Below are 26,798 nucleotides of genomic sequence, written 5' to 3' on the forward strand. Positions count from 1 at the left end.
GACGCTGAGACCATCGAGTGGCGAGAGAGAACGAGGGGTATTCCCACTCGGCTGACGGAAATTGGGGCAGGACCGTCCCCTAGAGGCAATCCTACCACGGCACACACGGCGACCAAGATGGCCGCCACTGGCAGTGATTAGACTGTGCAGAAGGGACACGGCCAGACAAATATGCCGGAAGCGGGTGGTGGACTCCGCACGGCCCCGGGTGCATCGGCGCAAGAACTAAGGCTGAATGGCATACTGGAGGCGATCACTGCGGCCAAGGAGTCCTTACACCAAGATATAGCGCAGGTGGCCACGGGACTGGGCCTATTGAGGGCAGATCACGCAAAACTTTCCGACAGGGTAAAGGAAAAGGAACAGCTGCTCCAGGAACTAAAACTGGCGGTGGTCACCGCAGGACACGAACTGTCCGATATCCTTGGCCGGTTAGCGACGCTAGAGAAACGCGCAGAGGATTCCGAAAGCCACAATCGGAGGAACAACGTAAGGGTGGTGGGCCTGCCGGAAAAAGTTGAGGGGGATGATGCTGTGGCCTACATGGAAAACTGGTTTAAAACGGTCGTGGCTCCAGAGGGTCTATCTCCATTCTTCTCCCTAGAGAGAGCGCACAGGGTCCCGGCCCGACCGCCCATGCAGGGCCGTCCTCCCAGGCCAGTGGTGGTCAGACTCTTGCATTTCAAGGACCGAGACTTACTGATACAAAGGGCGCGCTCGGTGGGCCCCTTCCAGGTGGACAATAGTTCGGTCACGGTTTTCCCAGACTACACACAGGAAGTCCAGAAGAGCAGGGCATCCTTTCTGACCGTGAAGAAGGAACTGAGAGATGAGGGTATACAATACTCCCTACTCTTCCCAGCCAAATTACGAGTGATCCTGGATGGAACGACCCAATTCTTCCAGACCCCTGACGAGGTGTGGTCATGGCTCGAACTGTACCGTGCTGGTACGGACCGCCAGAGTAAGGGTGACAAAGAGAGGCAAAAACCGGTCCAGGTCCGAAAGTCCCAACGCATCCGCAAGCCAAACAAACTTAAGAGAGCTATGCGGGCCGACCAGATGGCGGCGGACAGAAAGGGAGCACTGGCTGCAACGGCGATCATCACAGGATCACAGCAGGAGAAGTTATCGATGGACTCCGACTCTGAAGAGGAGGGAAGAAAATCTGGAGGAGAACTTTCAGAGGCAGATAGCTCTGTGGGGCCGACGGTCACCCCACAGACCACAGATGGACTGTTTAACGAATGATGCTCGGAGTAAGGGACATGTTTACGGCTCCTGTTGGAGCAGCCTACCCCTGGTGCTTGGCGGACTAGCAGGTACTCTGTTGTAACTATCATATGGGATCATGGGCTTGGGGCGAGGGCCTGGCTTGCCCCGGATCGGCTCTGACTTACCCCTCCTTGCCCTTAAGGCTTTCTGTAGTGACGACTACAGAGTAGTGGACTGTGTGTGATGTTACAGGTTTGGATGGGGACTGATGTTGCGTTATTAGGTCCTGTTCTGGGGAGAGGGGTTGAGGGAGTTTTTTGGGGTGTTTTGAATGGGGGGGATTACTGCAATGATGTGGGTGTTACACTGACACTATCGAAATGGTGGAGTGATGGCTGCAATGGGGACGTTACCTGATTTGAAATGCCTCACATGGAATGTCCGCGGACTTCGAACTATGTCAAGGCGATACAAGGTGCACGCCTATTTAGTGAGGCGAGGCATCCAAATTGCACTGTTGCAAGAAACTCATTTGACCAAGCAGGAATGCACCGCATTGCAGAAGAGGTGGCATGGCCAGGTGTTTGGCACCACGTATTCAGCGTTTGCCAGGGGGGTGTAGATATGGTTGAGAGCGGGGTCCCATTCCAGGCCACGAATCAGCTAGTGGACCCTGAGGGTCGGTTTGTGGCGGTAGAGGGGAGGCTATATGGCCGTGAGGTGGTCCTGTGTAGTGTATATGCCCCCAATGCTGACCAAGCCCGTTTTTTTGATAGTCTCACAGGCTCGCTGGCACACTTCCTGGCGGGCCCCATCATATTGGGTGGGGACTATAATTCGATCATTGATGTGACGCGAGATAGATCGCATCCGCCACTGGCCAACTCCCCAGTGCGCAGGCTAGCCACACATGAAAGACTGGCAAGAGAGGTGGGGCCTTGTAGATGTATGGAGGGAGCAACATCCTGATGTTAGGGACTATTCTTTCTTCTCGGCATTGCATGCATTACATGTTAGGATAGATTCCATACTGTGTAGTGGACCCCTGGCTGCCATGATAACGCACACGGAGCACCTCGCCAGAACCATCTCGGACCACAATCCCTTACTGATGACAGTGCGATGGCAGCGGGTGAGATCTGCGGTCCCAACATGGAGGCTGCGGCCTGACATTAGAGGACCTGGTGTTCAGTGACACGGTCCAACAGGGCATTGAGCATTATTTTGGTGAGAACAAGGTTACAGCCGCCACGAGGTCGATAGAATGGGATGCGATGAAGGTGGTGGTGAGAGGTACCTGTATGGGCAGTTTTTCGAATGCAAGGACAACTGTTTTGGCTGATCTGGGGAAGGCGGAATGTGTGCTACGGGATCTGGAGCAGCGTAGACCTGAGCGACCGGACCTGCAGGGCCGGCTACTAGAGGCGAAATAATTGGTAGCGACGGAAACAGAGAGGCTGCGGTGCTATGCTTACAAGCTATATCTCACCAAGGTACATGCCGAAAGGGATAAGGTGGGCACACTACTAGCTAAAATAGCTAACCCGGAGGCTAGGGGCTGCCCGATGAGGAGCATTAGAATGGGATCGGGGGAGGTGGTTTACTCGCAGACTGCGGTTTTGACGCGCTCTCAGTCATATTATACGAGTCTATATGAGAGTCAGTTGGAGGTGGACATCTCTGCGATAGGCGACTACCTGGACACTGTTCATCTCCCAGTGCTGGATGACGAGACAGCAAAGGACCTGGGCGGCCCAATAACGCTATCGGAGATTCGAGTGGCCATTAAGCAGATGGCTAGAAACAAGACGCCGGGGGTGGATGGCCTGCCGATTGAATTTTATGTGAAATACATAGATGTTTTGGCACCAAGGCTCTTAGTGGTGTATTCCGAAGCCATGGCCCTAGGGCACCTGCCCCAGTCAATGAGGGAAGCACTAGTAGTGCCGCTGCTGAAACCTGGTAGGGAGGCCTTGGATGTGACGTCGTATAGACCCCTGTCTATGCTGACAGTGGATTACAAGATCTTGAGTCGTATTCTGGCCACTAGATTACTGCCAAACATGACCACCTTGATACATGACCAGGCAGGGTTCATTCCCACTAGGAACACATCCATTAACATCCGCCGCCTGATCCGTATACTGAACAGCGCCTTAGACTCAGATCAGAAATCAGCAATACCGTCGGTGGACATTGAGATGGCCTTCGATAGTCTTGAGTGGCAGTATCTCGATGGGGTGCTAGAGAAGTTCGGCCTGGGAGGCGGCTTTGGCCGTTGGACGAGGGTTCTCTACTCTTCTGCTACTGCCAGAGTGCAATTGGGGTCTGTTATATCACCTGACTATCCGGTGCGCAGAGGGACGAGGCAGGGCTGTTCACTGTCCCCTCTCCTGTTCGCTTTAGCGATGGAACCACTGGCGGCGCAGGCGAGAACAGGAGAATTGTATAATGGAGTTCGATGTGGTGAGGAAACTCACCATATCTCACTGTATGCGGATGACCTGTTGCTGTATCTGGAAGATACGGAAAGGGCTCTTAGGGGGGGCGATAGAGCTGCTCTCACGCTTTGGTAGGTTGTCAGGCCTCAGGGTAAACTGGACTAAAACTTGTGATTTTCCGTTGCGGGCAGATCAGCCATATCCCCCTCTTACAGTGGATGTTGTCTGGGAAGACACGTGCTTCACCTATCTAGGAATCCGTGTTTACCACGAAGCCGCAAATATGCTGTAAGGAAATATAGGCCGCTGCATAAGGGCGCTGAGGGGATGCATGTCCTTTTGGGCCTCTCTTCCTCTATTGGTGCAGGGCCGAGTGGAATTGCTAAAAATGGTGGCTCTGCCAAGGTTGCTCTCTTATTTCCGTACCCTACCGATATGGATCCCTCAGCGGATTTTCAAAGACTTGAGATCGATGATTATTGCCTCCCCTCGTATGAAGCTGTTGCTTGCGTCCCCTCTGGGTGTCCAAGGGGCCGATGGGCCGCGGTCTCGCAAGGGGAGAGGAGCCACACACCCTTGGAGCATCAAGCTGCTGCGTGGCTCCTCCAGCAGACTCTGCAAGCTCCGCGACGATATCAGAGGGGCGGCACCCACCTCAGATGGCAAAGAAGCAATCCTCACCATCCGGCACAGTTCAGGGGTAGACAGCAAGGCAAGACCGTCGCGGTTGCAGCAGGGCCAAGCAATGTGAGGGCTGCCAGGCAAGATGTCGGCGGGGGCACCCAGCAGCCGCGGTGAGCCCTTGCTGTGCAATGACCGATGACTGTAGAAAACTCTTTCCTCGACACAGAGAAAAGGTTGGTTTATGCGCCCCTCTAGTTTACATAGCAGGTTCTAGACAATGCATTAAGGGACAGGCATAGGCTTCTGTGCACACACCCAATAAGTGTAATGCTAGAGTCAAAAACAAAAAGTCAGGATAACAGTTTCACAAGCAGTCTGGCACTGAGGGCATGGGTACACACCCGTTCACCAAGCAGGGCGCAGTCCTGTCCCAACAGAAGCTAAAAGGTTAAGATGCAGATGACTGCCACATTGAATATGCAGGTGTTGAGAGGCTTTGATTCATGATGCAGAATGACTAGTTACAGATTCTTTTTGTTGGATTAAGAGCACAAACTGTGGTTCTTTTTGCAGGTGAACACCTCTGAAATAGAATGGCAACTGGGAATTGATCATGTCTTGACATACAAAATATCCGACACTGGGTGTTTTTCCTTTTGCTACACTTACTCCAATGATCCAGCAGTTCAGAGATGTGAACATAGGACAAGAGGCAATGGGATGCACATACATTTGAGGAGTAGGTCCATGTGTATTTACTAGGACTCCCTTATGGTGTGACAGGTCTAAGTGGTATGGCTGAGAAACAGTGGAGGCCACAGGGTGCCGTCCAGTGAACTGTTGCTTAAATACCTCATACATGATTGAAAGGTTACTGGAACATTGCGCCTGGAAACTGTGTCCTGCTTGACATTATTTAAGTGTAAATCTGCGGAAGGACAAGAAGAACAATTCTTGACAGACAAGAGTGGTTTTATTCTCCAAAACCTGCCTTTTAAAGAAGTGATAAAGGATGTGAGAGGCAGTCCCTTTTAATGAGACTAATCAGAGACTCAAAATCCACTGTGTGTTATGGGGAAATGGAAATGGGCTTGGGTAGACAAGATGGAGGATTTACAATTGTGCTAGGAGGCAAATGTTATCACCAACTTGGTGATTTTTTAAAATGTGTTTATTGGTAAACATCACAATCATGTATACAGAAAAGGACGAAAATTTTGACTTGCATACATATAATAAATGAACAATCAGTAGTGTACTTCTATGCATGTCCAGTTCCACCATTGGAGACACCACTGGGTTTCCTCGATAAGTATTCCAAAGCGACCATTTCCGATCCCACTTTTTCAGGCACCCCCTTGCTAAAAAGTCTTCCGTTTCCGCCAGCATGCATCTATCAAGCTCTCTCTCCCATGAATGGACTTGTGGTATGAGCGCCTCCCCCATCCTCTCGCTATCTCCCTCTTAACTAATGTATATCCTAGCATCGTGAATTGTTTTTCCACTTCCGTGAGATCAGTCGCCTCCCAGACATTCAACAATCCTAATTTTGGTGTCAATACAATCTCTTTATGTAGGGCCGCCGGTATGTGTTCCGAGGTCTCCCATAAGCTACCAATCTTCGGGCAGCCCCAGAGAGTGTGGTAGAATGAACTTGGTGATGTTTTTAGTAGATCGGAGATGTTACATACGACTGTTTGATCTGATAAAACATTGCAAACATCTGCAAGAGAAGACTGGGCTGGCAGCTTTATAGTGCACTTGGAGGTTAAGGTTGAAAAAAGGGAGCAGGCTTCCAGAGCCTCAAACTTCTTCATTTCCAGTATCCCAGCAATCAATTCAGAGGAAGATTCAAAAGAGGTCGTGCAGGGGGAGGAGCTTCGCGGGCAACCAAGATGGCCGCGTGAGCTCGGAGCTCCGAAGACCTCCCGATCCTCCGCAATTATCCTGCCACCCATCCTGTCCCACGTTTGTGGGAATCTATTGCTGAGCCGGTACTGAAGCGGTGCCCGCTTTCGGAATGAAAATCCGACATTCCTGGACTTAGCTGGCTCGTCGGAACTCTGGTGGCTCCGCCTGCGACACTGAAGACCGTCGAGGTGCGCAGCGGTGTCTTCTTGTGGACCTCCCTGCCCGCGCATCATCTTCCCGGCGAATAACACCGGTACCTGAACTCTACTATTGAGTACCTTCCTTGGTGACCTTCGGGGTCCCTACCACGCCGGCTGAGTGCACACCACACGGCTTCTTCACCCCCTTGGACCTCCCTGCCCGGGCGTGCCAACATGGCGGGCAGAGGGGACCCGGACAAAGGCAAACCCCCGAGAGTTAGTAGGAAACCGACCCAGTCCCAATCCACCATTCCAGAGCGGTTCTCCCAGTCTAAGGGGTCGCCGGGACAAGTGGGCCGCGCTAAGGACCCGATAAGGGACGACTCCCCTGATGACTCCGAGATCACGCTTCGGGACGTGATGGGTGCGATAACTGGGGTGAAGACGGAGATGCACGCTCTCCATGAGGCGCTGTCTAGCAAGGTCGACTCTCTGAAGATCGAGTTGAACCTCATCAGAACTGACCTCGGAAAGACCAATGACCGGGTGAAATCACTGGACCTCAAGACATCGAGCCTGGTCAATGATGTGTCCGACATTCAAACCGAGGTCCGCGACTTGAAGATGGCGAACGGACAGATGGCACGCCGACTGGATGAGTTCGAGGGTCGTGCGCGACGCCAAAACGTCCGCATCACTGGAGTACCGGAGAAGGCCGAGGAGGACTCGGCTGAACTCTTTGTTGAGGACCTTGTGGTCAAGAATCTAGCACCGGGGGGCCTGAGCAAGTTCTTCTCGGTGGAGAGGGCCCACAGGATACCGGGTGGGCCGCCAAAGTTGGGCGCTTCCCCCCGCCCCATCATTGCAAGACTTTTTAATTATAGGGACCGGGACGCCATTCTGCAGGCGTCGAGGTCCGCAGGCCCGCTGCGCTTCCAGAACTCGGATGTCAACTTCTTCCCCGACTTTACCCAGGCTGTACAGAAACGTCGCCAGAGCTTTGCTGGGGTAAAACGAAGGCTAAGAGACTTGGGACTGCGCTATTCTATGCTTTATCCGGCCAAACTTCGCATTGAACACAATCACCGGACTCTGTTCTTCGACTTTCCGGACGCGGCAGGAGATTGGCTTGATACTTTGTCCCAAGAACGACCCGCCCCGGCAGACCGGACGGAGGAGGCCACCGGCGGAGCGGACTCTCAGGAATGACTGCCTAGACTTTAGACTTTCTGAAGGGGGCGGCTGCGAAGGGCATCGGCTTGAGACATTGCAGCGACTGGTTTGGATATCCTTGTTACCTATATGGAGGGTGACTGGAGGGGATAGGATGCCTCCTTTCTCCTCTGTGGGACTTTCTGTAGATTAGTTAAGGGGCGACAGGCACACTGCTAGTTGGGGTGGCTATTAGTCTAATGCAGGGGTGCAGGGTGGTGGGTAGTTGGGGTGTGTTTTTTCTATTTTCTTTATTGTTTCCTTCTCTGTTCTGGCTGAGGTCTCATTGGAATGTTGTGATTGCTTTGCGGGCACCATTGCGGGTGGGGGGGAGGGGGCGGAGCGTCCTTGATGATGGGGGGTAAATCTCTTAATTTGCTGAGTTGGAACGTGAACGGGTTAGGTGACCGAATTAAAAGGGGGGTTGTACTGCAACTGCTCAAACGCTGTTCGCCCGATGTTGTTTTCCTGCAGGAGACCCATCTTGTGGGAAATACGTGTAAGGCTTTGAATAGACGGGGGTTCAAGATGGTGGCTCATTCGGGGTTCTCCACGTGGTCCAGGGGGGTGGGCATCATGGTGCGCATGTCCCTCCCGTTGGAGGTGGAGTCTACACTTGTTGATGAGAGGGGCCGCTATGTCGCGGTGGTGGGTAAATGGGAGGGACGCACTCTAGTTTTGGTTTCTGTTTATGTTCCCCCGGGGCTGCAGGAGACTACTTTTCGAGATCTGGGTAGCGCCATTTTGAATCTCTCTGAAGGATTGCTGATCGTGGGTGGGGACTTTAACTCGGGTATCGGGAGACTTGGACCGCTTCCCATCCAGAGACTTGCGTGCCTCCCAGTCCTGGCTCCCTGGGCTCCATGGGGCTGATTGATTGCTGGCGTCTGCTACACCCTGCCCTGCGACAGTATACCTTTCTTTCGGGTGCCCACGGCAGCCTGTCTCGTATCGACTACGTCCTCACCCCCGCGGCCCAGGCGCAGTCGGTTTCCACCTCCCGTCTAATGGCCAGGGGCATTTCAGATCACTCCCCGGTTTGGGTGTCCTTTGATTTTCTGATACCCGCGACCACGCGAGTGGCTCCTATTAATCCGTGGTATTTTCGGGACCCAAAGACTAGGGATCTCCTAGCTAAATCTATAGAGCGGTACTTCGCCGAGAATGCCGGTTCGGTCGATTCTGCTGTCTCCCTATGGGAGGCCTTTAAAACTGTGCTCCGCGGCGAGGCCTTCTCCCTGATTGCAGAGGCCCGCAGACGGCGGGATGCGGACGTGGTGCGGCTGGAGTCCGAACTCGCTGACTTGAACTCCCAGCCGGCCCTGGGGCCAACTCCTGAGCTACTCCATGCCCTCTCCCTCAAACAATCCGAACTCCGGGCCACTGCTACTGACGCGGCGAGGGCCTTGAGCAGGGAACAGCAGGGCAGGATATATGATTCTGGAGACAAGGCCGGTAAGCTTTTGGCTTGGCTGGACAGACGAGAGCTCGCGTCACGTGTGGTCCCGGAGATACTGGGTGATGATGGCCTGGTCCTTACGGACCCGGCCGCCATAGTTGGGACATTTGCAGAGTACTTTGAGGCGGTATACACGTCCGCGACTTCCCTACCGGAATCGGCTTCGACTTCACTTCTGGAGGGCATCGAGCTTCCCTGCCTCTCAGATGTCGAGCAGGAGGACATGGATCGAGACCTGACGGTGGATGAGGTGGCGCTGGCGATTCGGTCGTTGCGTTCCGGCAAAGCGCCGGGGCCCAACGGCATTCCTGTTGAATTGTACAAGCTTAAGGCTGACACGGTGGCCGCGCCCCTGTTAGAAATGTTTCTCGAGGCCCGTGAGGCCGGAGAGCTCCCGCTCGACCAGAGACTCGCCACCATAGTGGTTATACACAAGGAGGGGAAGCCACGTGACCTTTGCCGTTCGTATCGACCCATCTCACTTTTGAACGCCGAACCCAAGATCCTGGCCAAATTATTGGCCAATCGACTAGTGGGGGTGATCGCGGACTTGGTTCATCCGGACCAGTCTGGATTCATACCACACCGCAACACGGCCCTCAATCTTCGACGTCTTCACGCGGTTATGGCACGAGCACACCTCCTTACTGAACCCACAGTACTTGCTTCGCTCGATGCCACCATGGCCTTCGACTCGCTGGAGTGGAACTACCTGTGGGCAGTGCTTGCTAAGATGGGGTTTGGACCCGTTTACATTGGCTGGGTCCAGCTCCTGTATTCGGCCCCGCTGGCGAATGTGACTGTTAATGGTCGGTTGTCGGCCTCCTTTGCATTGCGCAGAGGCACCAGACAGGGATGCCCGTTGTCACCACTCCTGTTCGCCTTGGCACTTGAGCCCTTGGCGGCGTGGATTAGGGTGCACCCCGATGTCGCAGGGATAACATGGTCTCCGGGATTTGAAGATCGGGTATCGCTCTACGCGGACGATATCCTCCTGTACCTCACCTCCCCCTGCCGCTCGCTCATAGTAGTGTTTGATCTGTTGGGCACCTTCGGAACCTACTCGGGCCTGGTTATCAACTGGTCCAAGTCCTCACTGTATGCATTGTGTGGAGATACTCCGCGCCTTCCCCGTGGCTGCTCAATACAGATAGCCCAACAGGGCTTTCGGTACTTGGGTATCTACGTTTCGCGGGACCCCCGAGCACGGTACTCGCACAACCTGCTTCCGCCTCTGGCGAGGTTGCGTCGAGATGTGGAGAGCTGGAAAAAACTGCCGATTTCCTTAATGGGCAGGGCGGCGCGGTTTAAAATGATGGCGTTACCACGGTTCCTCTATGTACTGCAAAACACCCAGGATCCTGTGCCCGCTAAATATTTTGGGGAGGTCGAGTCCTTGCAGCGAGCCTTATTGTGGGACGGTAGACCGCGGATCTCCCTAGCAAAACTGACCATACCGTGCTATGACGGAGGCATTGCCCTACCTGACATACGGCGTTACTACTGGGCATCCCAGCTCGCGGCTATCAATCATGGCCTATACGGCCCGGCAGTCAGCCCAGGCTACGCCATGGACCGGTGGCTCATGATCGATGGGAACTACTACAGGGCGCTATATTCCAAGTCTCTGGATCGGAAGTTGACAGGCCCCACTAAGACGGCGGTACATTTGTGGCGGGCGGTCACCAAAACTCTGGGCTGGCAGGGTAGGATTTCCATGGCCACTCCACTGTATGATTCTGACCTGCTGGGGAAACTGTGGCACACCAAGGGCTTTGATAGGTGGGACACCATTGGTATATCGAAGGTGGGAGATGTGATGGCTGGGGGAGGGATCAAGTCTTTTGATGCGCTGCAGTCTGAGTTCCAACTGGGGGCGACGGAATATTTCCGGTATGCACAGCTTAGGCACGCTCTCTCTTCCTGTATAACGGCGGGAGAGACGGTGCCCGAATCGTCACCCCTGGAGGACAGAGTGCTGGACGGCCATATGCCGGACAGTGCCATCTCCCTAACCTACAAGAAGCTCATTAACACACGGGCTGACCTGCTGCGACGGTTGAGAGAGCTCTGGGTGACTGATGGCATCGAGGTGGATGATGAGGAGTGGCAGTCAGCGGTCTCTTCCCCCAGGGAGGTGGCCATCTCGGCGAGGCTCCGCCTTGTCCAGCTGAAGATACTACACAGAGTTTATGTTACGGGCCCCAGGCTCATACACATGGGGCTCTCGCTGGATGGTACTTGCCGGAGAGGATGTGGGATGATTGCGACCTTCATGCACATTATCTGGGAATGTCCTGCAGTGGCTCGATTCTGGGTGCGAGTGCACAAGGTGATGAAGGAAGTGACTGGTGTGGCTTTACCCGCGGAGGCCCGGCGCTGCTTACTTAACATTTGGGGCCCGAATGACTACAACGTGGCCCAGACCCGCTGGGTCACTCTGGGCAACATGATAGCCAAGAGGGACATAGCTCAGAGATGGGGTGCGCCAGTTCCTCCCACGATTGGTTTGTGGGAGACCAACATGGACTGGTGCATGCTGCGCGAGAAAACAGTATATGTAGCCAGGGGCAAACCGAAAATGTGGAGGTCTGTGTGGGGTGCTTGGAACTCGTATCGAGGTGACATTTGTACCCCCCCCTGTGGAAGTGGAACTTGATGTCCATTTGTCTCCGTAGCGTCCCTTTCCCGTGGTTCCATGACTGTTATCCTGTTGTGTTACTCCCCACATGACCCGATGTCGATACCCGCATTGCAAGCTGCGTAGGGTGTGCGGCCCCCGATCTCCCCCAGTGATGTAAGCCCAACGTATGTGATGTGTCCTCAGCCTAATTTCCTTTTCTCCCTTTCTCCTTCTCTCGTTCTTTCTTTCTTCCTTATTCTATTTTTTGCAGCTTTTGTTGTTTTATGGTTTATATATTTTAATGTTCTCGAAATTAAACCTGACTGCTCCTGTCTACCGTTTGGTGCACGAATAGAAATGCTACCTCAATGCTGCCTGGCCTTCGGGATGTATGGCTGAATAGCGGTGTACTTTTCTACAAATAAAGGTTTTCCAAAAAAAAAAAAAAAAAAAAAAAGAGGTTGTGCAAAATTTTCAAGCATTTGAGGAGCAAGAAACCACCTCCCAAAGTTGGTGTTGTGGAAATGGTGAGGTTTTGCACCAAGGGTCTAAAAAGGGGAATGAACACATCTGGTGAAGTTGCAGTCCCCCAGCTAAAAGCACTTGGTGATAAAGGATACCGTTAGGAGGAATTCCATTTCTTTGGAAGAAGACAGAAATCTACCTTTTCCAGGCTTGAACAGAAGCATTAAGTTGAAGAGGCAGGCTAGTTTGTCAGGGCTGTGGGAAACATTGCTGTGATCTGTTGGCATGGTATCCAGCAAAGTTGAGAGAAGTCCACGATGGCAAACCTAACATACTGACTGAAGCTGATACAGATTAAGGTTTTTGGTGAGTCTACAAAATTATTGTAGCTTTGTAGCATTGATGAGTGGTGCAGGACTACTTCTGGCCTTCATCTGCTTCTTTGTCTCCCACACAAAATGACAAAAGGCCCTTCATCATAAACCGGTATAGATACTGGAAATTATGTTTGGTGAGAAGGATTACTTTGAGTCTTGAAGCTTTTGTCTCCATTTCATGTCTCGCTCCTCATCTGCCTCTGGATCTGCAACTACTAATGGACTCAGACTGTTGGTGATTCCTAGAAGCTATACTTGGGTCACTAATTTAAAAAAAAACTGCCTTATGGTTTTTGGTGATACTATCCTGATATGTGTATTTGATTTTTTCTTTTAAAACAGTGCCTTTTTGTTATATTATCTTCCTCTTTACTTATTGCTGTAGTAAAATATATATATTTTTTTAAGTTTGTGTTCTCTTTCATTATTTGGCGAAAGTATCATTTTTGTACTGCTGTTTAATTCGGAGTAGTTAACCGGTAAATCAAAAAAAGGCATGATCATTCTGCAGTCAAGGAAATCAAAGTTAGAAGCTTGCAATGCTTACCTTTCGAAGTAGCTGCTTTGTCTTCACTTACGTCCAAAGCAGCTAAACAAAGTGTTTCTTCTCTTGCCTATTAAAAAATAAAATCAAATATTTATGCCAGTCATAAAAAAAGAATCTAACTGCATTCTGCAGCACAGCATAAAATTCCATTCAAAGCGATTTTAGGACAACAAAATACAAATAATTACCATCATAAAATATAAGTTTGGGACTGTCTTCATAATTCTAGTTGCCAAAATGCATGTGGGTCACATGAATTGAAGGCCCTTTTCATAAATATTTTAAGACAAAACTATATTTCACCTTAAAAAAAAAGATACACTCATAGACCCAATCATGAAAACAGGAATACTGCTCCACCTTGGTTGAAAGTGAGAGTCGCAGAACGACTTTAGCCGTCACTTTTCGATTTAAGCAGAGTAGAGACATACCCAATACTCTGACAGAATGACGCTCACTCAAAACAGGACAAAGCTGGAAAGGGCAAAATATGCATTAGCATTCCTACAGCAGCTACCATTAATATAGTACCAAAATGCCTATACAAGAAACCTATTAGAGAGAGGTCTTTACAACCTGGAGATCTGTAGATCCGGCAATAGCCAAGCCCTTTTGACTTTACTAAAATGATATGTTTCATGTACTTACTTGCAGGAGCCTTCAGCCAGCTCTTTTATCCATTGGTCTATCATTGTATCACACTTTTCTTCAGTTACTAAAACATACAGCATGGAGTAATGGGGTCAGTCAACTTCATCCACTGGCTGTCTTCACTGTGGGGGACTACATTCTGCTCTTTCACAATCAGCACGTCCACATACAAAGCAGCCCTCTTTCGTACTGTAACTACTATGGCAATGCATGCTTTATGAGAACCAAAAAAATATTGTTTTAGCCATTGGCGGACCAATGCTTGTTCTATCATCTTGTAGAAGTTTTAGTCGCTTTCATAAAGCTTAACAAAGTAAAAACAATCCAACTAACTATGGAATGCTAACAATAGGGATTTGCCTGCACCTGATGCTTTAGAAATAGAAATCTTAAATATATGGAGGATTAAATTGCTTAGTCTTTTTTAGTACATCTTTTCACTTTCATCTTAGTCACAGATTGCTTCACTCGCTTTAAAGAAGAGAGCTCTTAATATTCCTAGCTGAAATAAACAGCTCATGACTGCATGGATTGACTAGAAAAAGGCAAAATCGTCATTTTGTGAAAAGCACAGACTTTTTACAAAAGCCCACATGAACTTTATGAGAGACCCAGGTGTCTGCTCCCTTTTTTGGGACCTGTACTGGACTCAAGATAATAGAAGGACATGTACTTCACTATAACATTTATACAGCATTTCGTGCCCTTATGTGGAAGTTGAAGCACATTTTCAGATGGTTAGCAAGCTATATCGAACGGGAGTGTGTGGATGACATGGTGGTGTGTTTTTTGGGAGCCTAGAACAGTTTTGCTATTGTGCTTGAGTGGCCAAAGAGTAGCTCATATCTTGTATCGGAGTGCAGCAAATAACCGTGTGAAGGAGAAGGAGTTGTGAGAGAGAAGTGTAATTTACGAATAGTTAGGACTAGAACATATAGGCAGCTCTACACCACTGACTTAGAGGCAGTAGGGTGTGTAGTGCAAGAACACCAACAACAGAAAGGTGGTAACTCAGATATGGTCCAGTCATCCAAATAGCAATGTGTCAGGCAGAAATGCTATTAAACTAGTAAAATGATTGCATATGGGCAGAAAATTGGGAGTTGGTTACATGAGCAGTAGTGTACACCTTTTTATAAAGGCAGGGATCCTATCTACTTCTATATAAACATACCTCATGAATGCGTTAAAAAGTAGAGCAGGAATCACAGTTGGCAACTTGAGCACAAAAGAGGCAATCTTTAAAAGACCCACATTTCAACTACCCCTGTTAGGCTCATGGAGGGCAAAGAGTTTGAGCAGAACCTCGTACTCATACCCAATCTCATGTCCCAAAGGCAGGTGAGTCTTAGTCGAGTAATGGTTCACACCTTAACTGTACTGGCACTGGCTAAACATGCAGATGTGAGGCGAAGCACTTAGTAGGTTGCTGCCCTGACAACACAAGAAGGAATCAACCAGCTCTGCATTACCCTCCCAATCTCACCCCTCGGGCGAAGTCAATTTTCCTTAGATCTGAGAGACCCTTGATCTTCTAGTTTTACAGGAGTCATCATATTCACTTTGGTTATTAGTAGGGAAAGGTAAATTCAGGTTTAAAAAGTGACAGAGATGAAAGGAGTTTTACCCAGCTTATTTACATTCTTTCCTCCCTGTTGCATGCGATGCTAGAATGCCAGGATGATCAGAGTTCCTAGAGGGCTTGCCTTTTTGTCTCAACAAAGAGCAACAAACATCATCCAATTAGGCCTCAAAGTAAAACAGTCTCTGTCTTTCCAGCTTTGAACAGCATGTATTACATTTTGTTTTTCAGACCTCATCTTATTTTAGATTTTTTTTGTATTTATCAGTAGGAGATTTTGAGTCCTTTCACAGCTCTTACTCATGATCTTCAGTTCGACTTTTGTCAAGACTGACAAGGAATATTAAACCTCCCCAAGTCACTTCCTTGAGGAACAAAGTTTTAGAGCCCCCACAAGCAGAATTCCTTTTCAGAGGTTCTGTCACTTTAAGAAGTGTGGCCAACTGTCACTGTATCTGGAAAACACACACATGAACAACTCAAGGAACTAGTAGGCCAAACAGCCTGTTGTCTAATGGTTCCAGGACAGCTAACAACCAGGTCTCTTTTTTACCAGAGTCGCCAGTTACATGTCATAAAGCAAGCTCCTAGAGCTCCTTGATGTGCTACAGCCCACTGCCCAGGGCGCTCTTGATATCACTACGCTTAATGACTGGTCTCAGAGTTGTGGGTTTCATTGGAGATGCTAACACCACCATTATTGCTAAATAGTAAAATTCTGTTTTTATGGACAAGAATAATAATATTGTTGATATCAGCAATCTAAGCTAAATTCCAGTAGAAGCATTCTCTTTGGAGATCAGTTAATTAAAGAGATTTCCAACTGCATCCCACTTCCACCTCCCTAGACAAGGCTCAGTAGTTCACACATTGCATCGTTTTCAAAAGAAGGGTTTAAGGATTGGCATAAGAGGCAAGAGTGCTTAACTAGAAGAAGAGCGTGGACAGCCGTTTTCATTTTCTCAGACACAACAGTGGTGGTCATTTCAATCAGAGTCCCCACACCCCAACGGTCAAAGAGACAGGAGTGATCTTTCTCTCTTCTTCAAAAGCTCAATCAAGTAAGTCTCCACCTTCCACCTCACAAAAGGAAAAGGGGGTGAGCATTTTAAGTCTGCCAGAATAAGAACAATTTACTGGCATCTTTTAAGTACTTAAAATCATCAACATTTATTGTACAGCTTTTTTAGGATCTTCCAGTATAGCACCAGTTTCCCGAATGTCATTTCTTCTCTCACAGAGAAGACTACTTAGTAAACTTAGAGGTGGCAGCATTGATCAGGAATGGGACAATGGGATCTACTTCACCATGAACGGTTTTGTCAGTTCAATTTCTGTGGTACAGAAAAGCTCAAATGTTAACACCTAGTAATAGATCTGAATTCTATAAACATGTGGGTCTTACATTAACATTTATAGATGAAGGGCACTCATTTTAGAGACACCTTCATCGCATTCACATCTGTAGGACGCTTTTCTCTCCATTCCATTTTTTTGAAGACCCCCAGATGTTTCCCAATTTCCAGTGGTTAGACAGATGACAGTTCCACTTCCTACTCTTTGGTCTGTCCTTGAACTCCTTTGTACTTCACCAAACTCCTCCAAACTGTATTTGGCCACCTCAGCAAATGATCTACCCTGACACCATTTTCCTGCGGCCAAGTACCATTCACGAACGCTGCATTACATCATAGTCTTTCTCCATCGCTTAGGTTCCCTGGTTCATTTTGAAAAGCTGGATTGCACTCCCCTTCAAGGAAGCAGAGTTCCCAGACTTCCTTGTGGGTACCAAAATTTGCATGCTCAAACTGGTGCGTGTACAGGTGTCTCTGTTCCTGTTATTCATACAAACTTTGGAAAATGGCTGCTTTTCACATAAATAACTAGGTTTTTACATCTGTCCCAGCAGTAACACTTAGAGGAGTTTACACTGGCAAAAATGTGCATTGTTCAAATAATATTAAAGATACATTCCTGCCAACTATAATTGCAAATTTGTATAACACAACACCTACATTTTATGTAAAAAGAGACATGATTACCCAAGCAAATGATTAAGAAACACATTGACCTAAATTTTTTCTGAACATAAGTTGCTAAAAAACATTCTGCATGTCAGGATTACCTAGCAAAATTCCATATTTTAACTATGAATATAAGAATTTCTAACCTTTAATTTTTTCTGATTGCTTTTTCTTGCTTCTTCTGCTGCTTGCCCAGCAGCCTCGTTGAGGTACTTATTGCCTACTTTGCTTTCAAACCATTTTAGGTCAACAAAGACTTCATTAAAGTGTTCACGGTCAAACTGGAAACAAATAGAGACATATTATTGCTCTCCGATTTGCAGGTATATCTGCCATTAATTACGAATACAAAATGGTTAAAATAAAAAAGGTACATTGTTTGATCTATTCACTGATCAAAACATTAATTAAGGCCTGGATGATGAGAAATCCATCTGATGCTGGGAAATTGGCAAAGAAGGCACCTGACTGACTGACAACCCAGTCAACCTGGTCGACTTTAAAAGAGTTAAAGGATGAAGGACAGCTCCCAAGTTAGCGTAAATAGGCAGGAAACAGATCTCAAACTCTGAATACTTATAGAGAGACTGGTCTACGGCAGCTTAGACAAGCAAGTGAGGTTAGGTGGGTGGTTAGCCTCTCAAACAAGTAAGGCTCAGTGGGTGTATAAGAAAAGAAAAAAAGAGGGTCCTGACTATCAAAGTACGGGGTGAGGATCAGGAGAAGAATACTTTATACAGACACAAGTAGTTCCGCTTTCCCCATCAAATGTCAGAATTGCTCATAGGTCTACAGTAATTTATACAACTCTAAAGTGATTCATACAGCTACCAATACAACACAGAGCCTAAACTATATGCAAAATACCTACTTTTATTCAATTATACAAAAAAAGTATTTGCATTGTTATATTACTTTTGGGTGTCTAATTAATTTGTGAGACAAGAACATCAGACTTTATATTAATTCATACATTGACCCCATGAAACCTACCCAACCTCATACCCTTGATTCCTACATCAACAGACAATATAAAAGCACTTGCTCTACTTTCTCTCATTATACATTTATACAACACAACACCCAGTTAAAACCTAAAAAAGAGGAACAAGTAAAGAAATAGAGAAGATTTCCGAGTCTAGCACTGACACAGTACGTATATTCACAACCAAAAATAATGAATAGATGCAATTTCTTCACAATTATATATCCACTCGTCTCTACTTTAACATCTTTCTAATACATATTGATCAGCTCATTAATATTACATCCACCAAAATTATCTTTGTTAGGTCTCAAGTGCTGTGCCCACATGAGTTCTGGAGGGAAAATACTGTTTAGCAATGCACCTCCCTCACGGATAGGAATAGAGATCTATCTAAATCTATATCTAAATTGCTTATTGACAATTAAGAAAAGGGGATTTTAGACAGGACAGGGACACACCTACTACATAACCCAATGGAGCCCCCTCTGAGCCTCCGGAGTTACAAAATTCTTTAAGCTGGGTAGGAGTCACCACAGCTCCTGGAAAGTCAGGGAAGTGCTGAGGCGACCCAGGCACAAGTTCCACAGAACAAGGCCTAGAGAATTGAGATTCCTCCATCACGTCAGCCGACGGACAGGGAGACGTTGAAGCGCTTTGACTTCTTGTGTTCCTTATGCCTCTTACATGACCGACCTGTCGACTTAGAGTGAGAGGAAGAGGATATAGGAATCCCAGAGTGGTGCCCAGACCTTCCTCTTGACCGGGAACAAGACCTACGGAGGAAACGGCGTGAACCAGCTTTAGGGGTCGCTCCCTCAAAGCCTTTGCAGCCACGGTCCGTCAGTCGGAGTACGACTTTGAGTCCTGGTCGTGCTCCAGAGACAAATTAAGTGTGAATCTGTCACCAACATGGTGCGATGGCAGGCACCGCATGGTTGGAATCCAGAAGTCGTCTTTGACATTGAGGAAAAAACCTACACACTAAAAAAACCTGTCAAGAAGCGACAGAGGGTAGCTCTCTTGACAGATCTGCAATAGCTGGTGCAGAAAGAAAAGAACGGACGTCAGCGTGCCGAGGTGGCACCTATATTGGAGAGACAAATGTAACTTCTGGTGCCGACGTCATTTGGTGCCGGCCGATGCCACCTACCAGCGCGTAAGGGTATTGCAAAAGTCTTCCGGATCCAACCTGACACCTAGGATATTCTAAGGTACGGAACCTGTGGCTAGATGTCTATCAGATTCATGAAGCAGTTTACATAAAATCCAATTAAATAAATTCAAGACAGCGATCAGAAGTCTGACCCCATTAACAAAGTTAAGGAACTTCTTAATACAAAGAATTGAGGCCTTTAAGTGAAATGATTTGGGCATAAATAACATTAGAAATAATAATAATAATAATAATAATAATAATAATAATAATAATAATAATAATATCAGCATTTGTAAAGCGCGCACCTACCTCAGGCGAGGTGTCGTGGTGCTAGGGGCCGTCAGGAAGATTAAGAAGGTATTGCCCAGAGTCACAAGGTGCTGGGCTAACCTGCCGCCGGCGATCGAACCGTGAGCCCCATGTTCCAGAGTCAGCTGCCCTGGCCGCTGCACCACACCTCTTCCCAATATTTAATCACATTTTCAGAACCAAACTACAGAACGTTGCTAAACAAAAATACTTACGTCTGCCAATTTGGCAAGATACTTTTCAAAGTGCATGAGATTAAGATGGCCGCTTTCATTAATGTATCCTAAAAAAAAATAATAATAATAAATTAGGAATTAATGTAATCTCCCAAAATGGTCTGAGCACGGTATGCAGCACTGTACTGTGTTCTCATCAAGAGTGATGAACGCAGGAACAAACTCACTGATTAGTACATTTAAACTGTGCGGCTTCCTTCTTGGTCATGGTAAATAGCTGCCTCATATATGTATTACAAATACAAGCATTCAGCACCCAATACATTGTAGTCACTCAATTCCATCCCTCGTTTTCATAAATGGAGATCTATGAAGCATCTTTAAGAAGGACCAGGTAGTATTTTTGTGAATTCTTGGTCTCAAAATGTTGTTTCATTGGTGAATCACTGCTAGTAAAAAGCCGGTCGACAATTTGTCACAGCTCTCAAATACTACAGTGAACTATGATGTCATGCCATATTGATCAAGTGACAAGTGATGCAGCACTGAAAAGCTGTGTACTAGTCACTAAACATGTCTGCAGTGAATGCTCATTTTCCGTAGCAAATTCTTTACAGATTGAAATATTTTCAGCTTTAGATGTGAAACTTGAACACCTTTAGTTAGAACATGTAACTGTGACTGCAGACCACCACAAGTACAACTCTAGTTATTTGGTTTAGGATAGTATACAGGGTTGAGAACAGTCATGAAAAGAATTTGCATTTTTAATACTTTACCTCCTAGCTGAGGCAAGATATTGATGTACGTTTTATAAAGCAGCGGCAATGCATCATGGTTAATATGTAAATGAGGTAGATGAGGGATAAAATCATTGCCAACAAGAAAGCCCATTAATATCCAATCATCGATTATCCTTTCAGGATCGTATTTAAAGGGAATCTTGTCCTGTGGCCAAAAAAGAGACAAAGGTAATGTCATCATTATCTCAACAACATTGTGCAACAGATCTTTAGAACAATGAGCAAATACGTACTTTCACTGGCGAGAATTCGTAGTCTATGTATTCTCTCATTAAAGACAAGTGGAGAAGGTGAAATGTGGTTTCTTCAGGTGCGGAAATTCTGTAAACATAAAGAAATTCAAATATCATATTTCAAGCTATTCACCTTACAAATGCCAGTCAAATGCATACATCTATTCAATGGCTTCTACCTGGAATTATAGATCATAATTTTAGTTTTGAGTTGGCTTCAGTAAAAAGAGAATTGCAGGATCTGTTCACGTCAGACATACAAGTCCCATTTAATTAATTTTTGGAGCAGTAAGCAGAATTGTCCTTTATAAAATGGTAAGGATGATAATGCCAGCTATAACCATTACCACAACCCATGATGGCCAATGTATCATAACATACTCCATCAGAAATATTCTTCTTTCGTTTCTAAGCACTGGTAAGACATTACTCAGCTCAATATAACCAGTCATAACAGGCTCATTCTTAAATACAATACCAAGTAGTTAGCAACAAAGGGTGCAGGAAATAAAATAAGCAAGAATGGGTCCATACGACTAGTAGCACACATGTTTTTCTTTTGATAGGCTTGCTATTGTTCCTATGCTGGCAAACTTTTTAAACCTGAAAAAGGTGTAGGTGAACATGCTTTAAATCAGTGTGGTTCAAGTCTGTAACTGAACCTATTTTGCAGTTAGTCAACATTACTCTTCTAATTGGCAAAAAGACGATTTTCTTAATGATAGAAGGGTATTTTTAATGTATTTCCAGGTTGTACTTTAATAAGCCCAAATGCTCTATATGTGTTAGTGTGGTCGAGCAGCTTAGGCTTATCAGAGGGAAGTGTTGAGCATTAGTTCTACACACAGAGTCAATAAATGAGAGACATACTCAAAAAGAAATCAAGGTCAATTTAGAAAAATAACGGATTTTTAAATAATTTTAGACACTAAGATCACTGGAATCTGGTGAGTACTTCTGGAGATAGGATTGTTACAGTAAAACAGCAAAGTGCTCAAATAACGTTTTTTTAGGTGTAAGCCTCGAAAGCGATAATGTTATCCTACAGGAGAAACATATACTGTATACATATACTTTCAAGCATTTTTTGAGTGTAGCTTTTGGGACTTAAGTTGCTCAGGGGCCAAGAAACCACCCACAGTTCAGTTTTACCTGACCACGTCACTCCGGGTGCAGAGGTGCTGGTTGTATTGGTAGCCTCAAGAACTACTAATTAATGTCAAGTTCCCTGTAAAAGAAAGGCTGCAAGTGGGAACTGGGGGACAAGTCCGCCATAATCTGAAGGGGGGTTCGGCTCTTGAAGGTCTCTGTGTCAAGGGGGTATGGTCGGTTTACGTGAAATCGGGCTGAGGGTCTCGGACTCAGAGGTATTTTGTCAGGCAGGTCGCTTTTGGTGGAGGCTCTCACTTTACTTGGGTGATCTAGAAAGGTGAAGAAAACAGAGCAGCAGTGCCACTATTGGTGTAGGCCTGGTTCATCCTGAAGTCCCTTGTTGGCAGGTGGGCTTTGAAATCAGTGGTGCCCAGGCTAGACACATAACAAGCCTTGGTTGTGGCAAATACTCCGGTACCCAGGGTATTGGTGATGTGAGGCTCCTGGAGGGTTTAGCATCTTGGAACTCACTGATCGTCTAGAACCACAGGGACCTCCGCCTGGTGAGATACTCGTTTGGTGGACCTGGTGGTCAGCAAAAAGGAATACAGACAAGTGTGGTCGGTGCCTGCAGATCCAGGGGAGTGGCTCTCTACCCCAAGGGAGATTCTGCTTGGTTTCTGAAGCAATGGAGCGTCTTCCAAGGGGTTGGGAAGGTTGCTTAGCTTCTGGATGAGTTGGTCTTCATGATTGTCACGGTGCAAGAAACCATGCAGGGTTTTGTGCCATTTACGATGTAGGTACTCTGTTCTCAAGTCTTTGGCTTTTCTTTGTCCTTCTTCTGTCCCCAGGTAGTCAAATCTGATTTTCTGGTTTCAGGGGAACCCTAAATACGGAATTATGAGGTGTTTAGGAGAGTGTATGGTAGTAGCCAATGGGCTACTTACCCCTGGGGAGACTACACCCACTATACAGCCATTTCCTTTGGAGAATAGGCATAATCCTGACCCAGAGTTCCTAGTTTCATCAAATTCAAAATGGTGAAACCCTTTCTTGGCTGTCCACTTCAAGTGGGGGTGTGCCTAGCCTGACAAAGTATGAGAAAGTGGCTCTATATATACTGGACAATAATGAAGTACAGTGTGTATAGAGTCCACAAACCCCAAAGGTATAACAGAGGTTAAAGTCAGGACTGACCTTACTCTCAAAAGTAGTAGCTTGGTCGAGCAGTAAGGCAGTACCAGAGGGCAGTGCAAAGCATTTGCTGTACACACTCAGTCAGCAAATTATTTCACACACTAAAAGACTGAACTCCAGGCCAATGGTGGTTATATCCAAAGATATAGTTGTTTTATTTTTAGAACCAATAGGCATAAAAATATACTTTGCTAGATATGAGAACTCTCATGTAATTACTTTGCAAGGAAGCAATGAAGTTGGTGAACACAATAGGTACAGGAGTTGCTGAAGACAACTCCAGTCTAGACACACTTTAGCATTGAGCTCAATGAATTGCTACCATAAAAGTACAGATGAGTACAGTACAGATTACTTTAGTAGTTCCAAGACTAGATCCTAGATTCAGTCCTGGGGTCTAAGCTGAAACCAAGTTAGCAAAAACGTTTTAGTTACTGTGGTGAATTTTCATTAATATAAAGCGGTTTTAAAAGTTCACACTTAGAAACTTTTCAATGACAATATGGCAATGTTATTCAATGGGAGAACATTCAGGTTGCAGGTAAAGTATGATCGCGTTACTTTTGTTATCCAGTGCTGGGCTTCTAGGGCCAGCAGTGGTGTCTGAACTAAAAACAGGTAGGTAAGTGCGTTTCAGTATTTCGTATGATTTTTAAAGAATATTTCAAGTTTTCAAAAGTAGACACTTAGAAGAAATTTCATAGAAAAACAGACAATGGGTTCCTATGGAGAAAATACAGATTACTAGTAAACCCGGTAAGGATTACTTTTGCAGTTCAGTACTGGGCTGCAAGGTTCAGTACTGGCTTCTCGCCTGCTTGCAGGTGAGTACTTCTGAATTCGGGCTTTGGCTGATTTTATATAAATATTTGCACTTTTTCAAAACTTCACACTTAGAAAATTTTCGAGTCAAAATGGGTCAATGTTATCCAATGGCAGGTAAGTGAGTTACCGGTTTCCAAGTGAGTACTTGGCTAGTGAAGTTAAGGTTCCGAGTGTAGACTCAGGGGTCCCCCAGGGGCAGGTAAGTATAGTCGGTTCCGCCCCAGCAGCGCAGGGCCGGCGGGTGCAGAGGTAGGTAGGCCCAATGATATCCAGTGAGGGAAAGGGGGCCTTCGGTTGGTGGCTGCTGCCTAGCAGGCCACACGGCTGTGGGAGCGGAGCTCCTGGTCACTTGCTCAGGGCAAGGGGGGGGGGGGGGAGTAGGATAGGACAAAGGTGGCACAGCCAGCGGCACTCGGGTGGCTGGGTGCAGGGTGCTCTTGAGCAGTCGGGCGCTCAATGTTATCCAATGGGAAAGGTCAAAAAGGAACAACGGCTGCAGGCTCGGGGACGGAGACTCTCCAGGGGCGACCAGTACTTAGAGAGGTAAGTTCGGATCTTGGAGCACAGGTAGGTACCCCAAAGGGAGGCACAGGGGGCTTTAGGGCACTGGGTGCAGGGGTGTCTTTGGATGTCAGAAAATCTTACCCTCAGCTGGTCGCTGATGGGGTGGCCCCTGGTCCCGAGTCTGCAGGCGTTGGCTGGTTCGTCGAGGAGGGTCTTTAGGCACTGGACTTCAGGTCCCAGTCGCCTGGGGGAAGTCCTCGTGGTTTTGGTTCGGTTGGGCCCGGCCCGGGCGGTGTAGAGTGGGCTGGTCCGGAGCTTTCTGGTTAGCACCAGGTGGGTTGTTGCAGCAGAGCCTCTGCTGATGGGAGTCCCAGTCTTTAAGAGGGTCAAGGCAGGCAGTTCCTCTGGGTGTCCCAAGGTTGCTGTCCACAGGAGTCGCTGGGATTAGGCAGAAGCAGGTTCCAGGATCGACAGACCGGCAGGGCTGGGGCCAAGTCAGTTGTTGTCGTCCTGTTAGCAGCTGCACGGCGGGTCTTCTTGATCTTTCTTCTTTTCGTATGGGGATCGGAGGAAGGAAGGTTCAGGGAGCCCCTAAATACTGATTGTAGGAAGGTACCTCCTGACTATGGTTGCCCCCAACTTTTTGCCCTGTGTTTTAGCTGGTTTTTGACATAGTCGACCTGGGACCCTGCCAATCAGGACCCCAGGCCTACTGCTCTCTCTGTAAAATGGATTCCATGTACCTTAGGTGCATTTCCAATTGGTACTGGGCCCCCTTATCAGACCCTGTAACTCAGGGCATAGGTGTACCCAGGGCTGCCAGGGGCTGCAGCATGTATTATGCCACCCCTGGCTGGCCTCCTAAAATTTGACACAACTGGCTGCATGACAGCTGGGGCAAAGTCGTGTAATCACCCTTTGCTGTAGGTGTAGTATACCTATACCTAACCCTAAAATGGACACACAGATTCCTATCAGTCACTCCTATGGCAGGCCTTGACAATCCTGAAGGCAGAGTGCTTGGAATCGTGTGAGATGGTGCTCTGGCATGAGCTGAGCCTGTCTGCAGCTTGCGGAATCAAGTCCTAATAGCTGTTCCATGATATCGCATACCATATACTCTTAAGTGCATTATAATCCTCGCGGTTAAATGCTATCTTTGGTATTGCTTTATCAAAACATGTCGAGTAAAGTGTCATACGAATTGAAATACTAACCCCTCGCCAATTCTGGCGACGGGGTTAGCATTCCACCCTTCTAGAGGGACACGACATGTATGTAACTGTGAACCCCGGTTAAAGCTTAAACGAAGCCTCAGCTCCACAAAATGGATGCTGCCACCACAGACACGAGTCTGACCCCCTGCAGCTGGGAGTCCTTCCAGCGAGGGGAGCCTGGACAAAGGGTTTCCTGTCAGGGGCGGTGCTAGCACCGTCCCAGACATGGTTTTGTGTATCCTGGGTAGGCAGGGCTTTACAGGAAGGTGACTGCTGAGTGGCACCCCGGTGCTCACTACGCATAGGCCGGTCAGAACCAGTTCCAGGGGCACACCAGCCCCTGGCCTGGGGAAAGTCCGGCATGGCAGAGGGGTGTAACCACCCCCCTCCTAGTCCCACCCATAGGCAGGACCTAGTCACCGGGTCAGCCCCCTTTTTTAGTATAAAGATGGGAGCGGGCCCCCTGTTCAAATTAGATCATCTTTGGAATCAAGACACGACTTTCTGTGAAAGGACTTCAAGATTTCCTTCTTCAAGATTCTCCCTTGTGGCTAAGGAGTAGTCACCCTGCATCCGCAGGCACCATCCTAAGAACACTGCAGTCTGCTGCAAGTCCTTCTTCACGAATCCGACGACCCAGCTCGACGAGACCCGGCTTCCCTGGCACCTCTGACCTCTACTCACCTCTACAGCAAAGCTGAGAACTGTGAGTGCGACGAGACCTCGAGGGACCGACGATCGCCAAGACTGCACGACTTCTTTGCAACAAGCCCACCGTGTGCTCCACTGGTGAGTGCTTTGGGGTCCGAGAAGCCCCAACCCTGAGCAGCTCCAGCACCGAAGATCAGCCATCCAGCATCTCCACGATCTGCGTGGGGCCCTTCTGCTTTTGCCTGCTCACCGCGCTGTGTGGCTACTAGCCGGCTGGCTTGTGGCCTTCTTCACGATGCCCGACGACATCATTGCTGCTGGTCTGGTTGCTCCAGACTGGCCCTTGCTTCCTTCTTCAAGAGAGGCACCCCGGACC

At 47.7% G+C, this 26,798-nt stretch overlaps 1 protein-coding gene across 1 annotated transcript in view; it reads right to left on the minus strand.

The window, feature by feature from the left end:
* XRN1 (5'-3' exoribonuclease 1) overlaps positions 1-26,798 on the minus strand; it is a 1,308,150-nt gene that overhangs the window by 1,111,145 nt on the left and 170,207 nt on the right. The window contains exons 7-11 of the mRNA XM_086943712.1: positions 20,937-21,024; positions 20,680-20,848; positions 19,940-20,007; positions 17,418-17,552; positions 13,015-13,081 (exon numbers count right to left, since the gene is read on the minus strand). Coding sequence (XP_086799838.1) covers positions 13,015-13,081; positions 17,418-17,552; positions 19,940-20,007; positions 20,680-20,848; positions 20,937-21,024 — 527 coding nt within the window. The remainder of the gene's footprint in view (positions 1-13,014; positions 13,082-17,417; positions 17,553-19,939; positions 20,008-20,679; positions 20,849-20,936; positions 21,025-26,798) is intronic.

Source organism: Lissotriton vulgaris, chromosome 11 (genome assembly GCF_964263255.1).
Source record: "Lissotriton vulgaris chromosome 11, aLisVul1.2, whole genome shotgun sequence".
NCBI classification, from domain to species: domain Eukaryota; kingdom Metazoa; phylum Chordata; class Amphibia; order Caudata; family Salamandridae; genus Lissotriton; species Lissotriton vulgaris.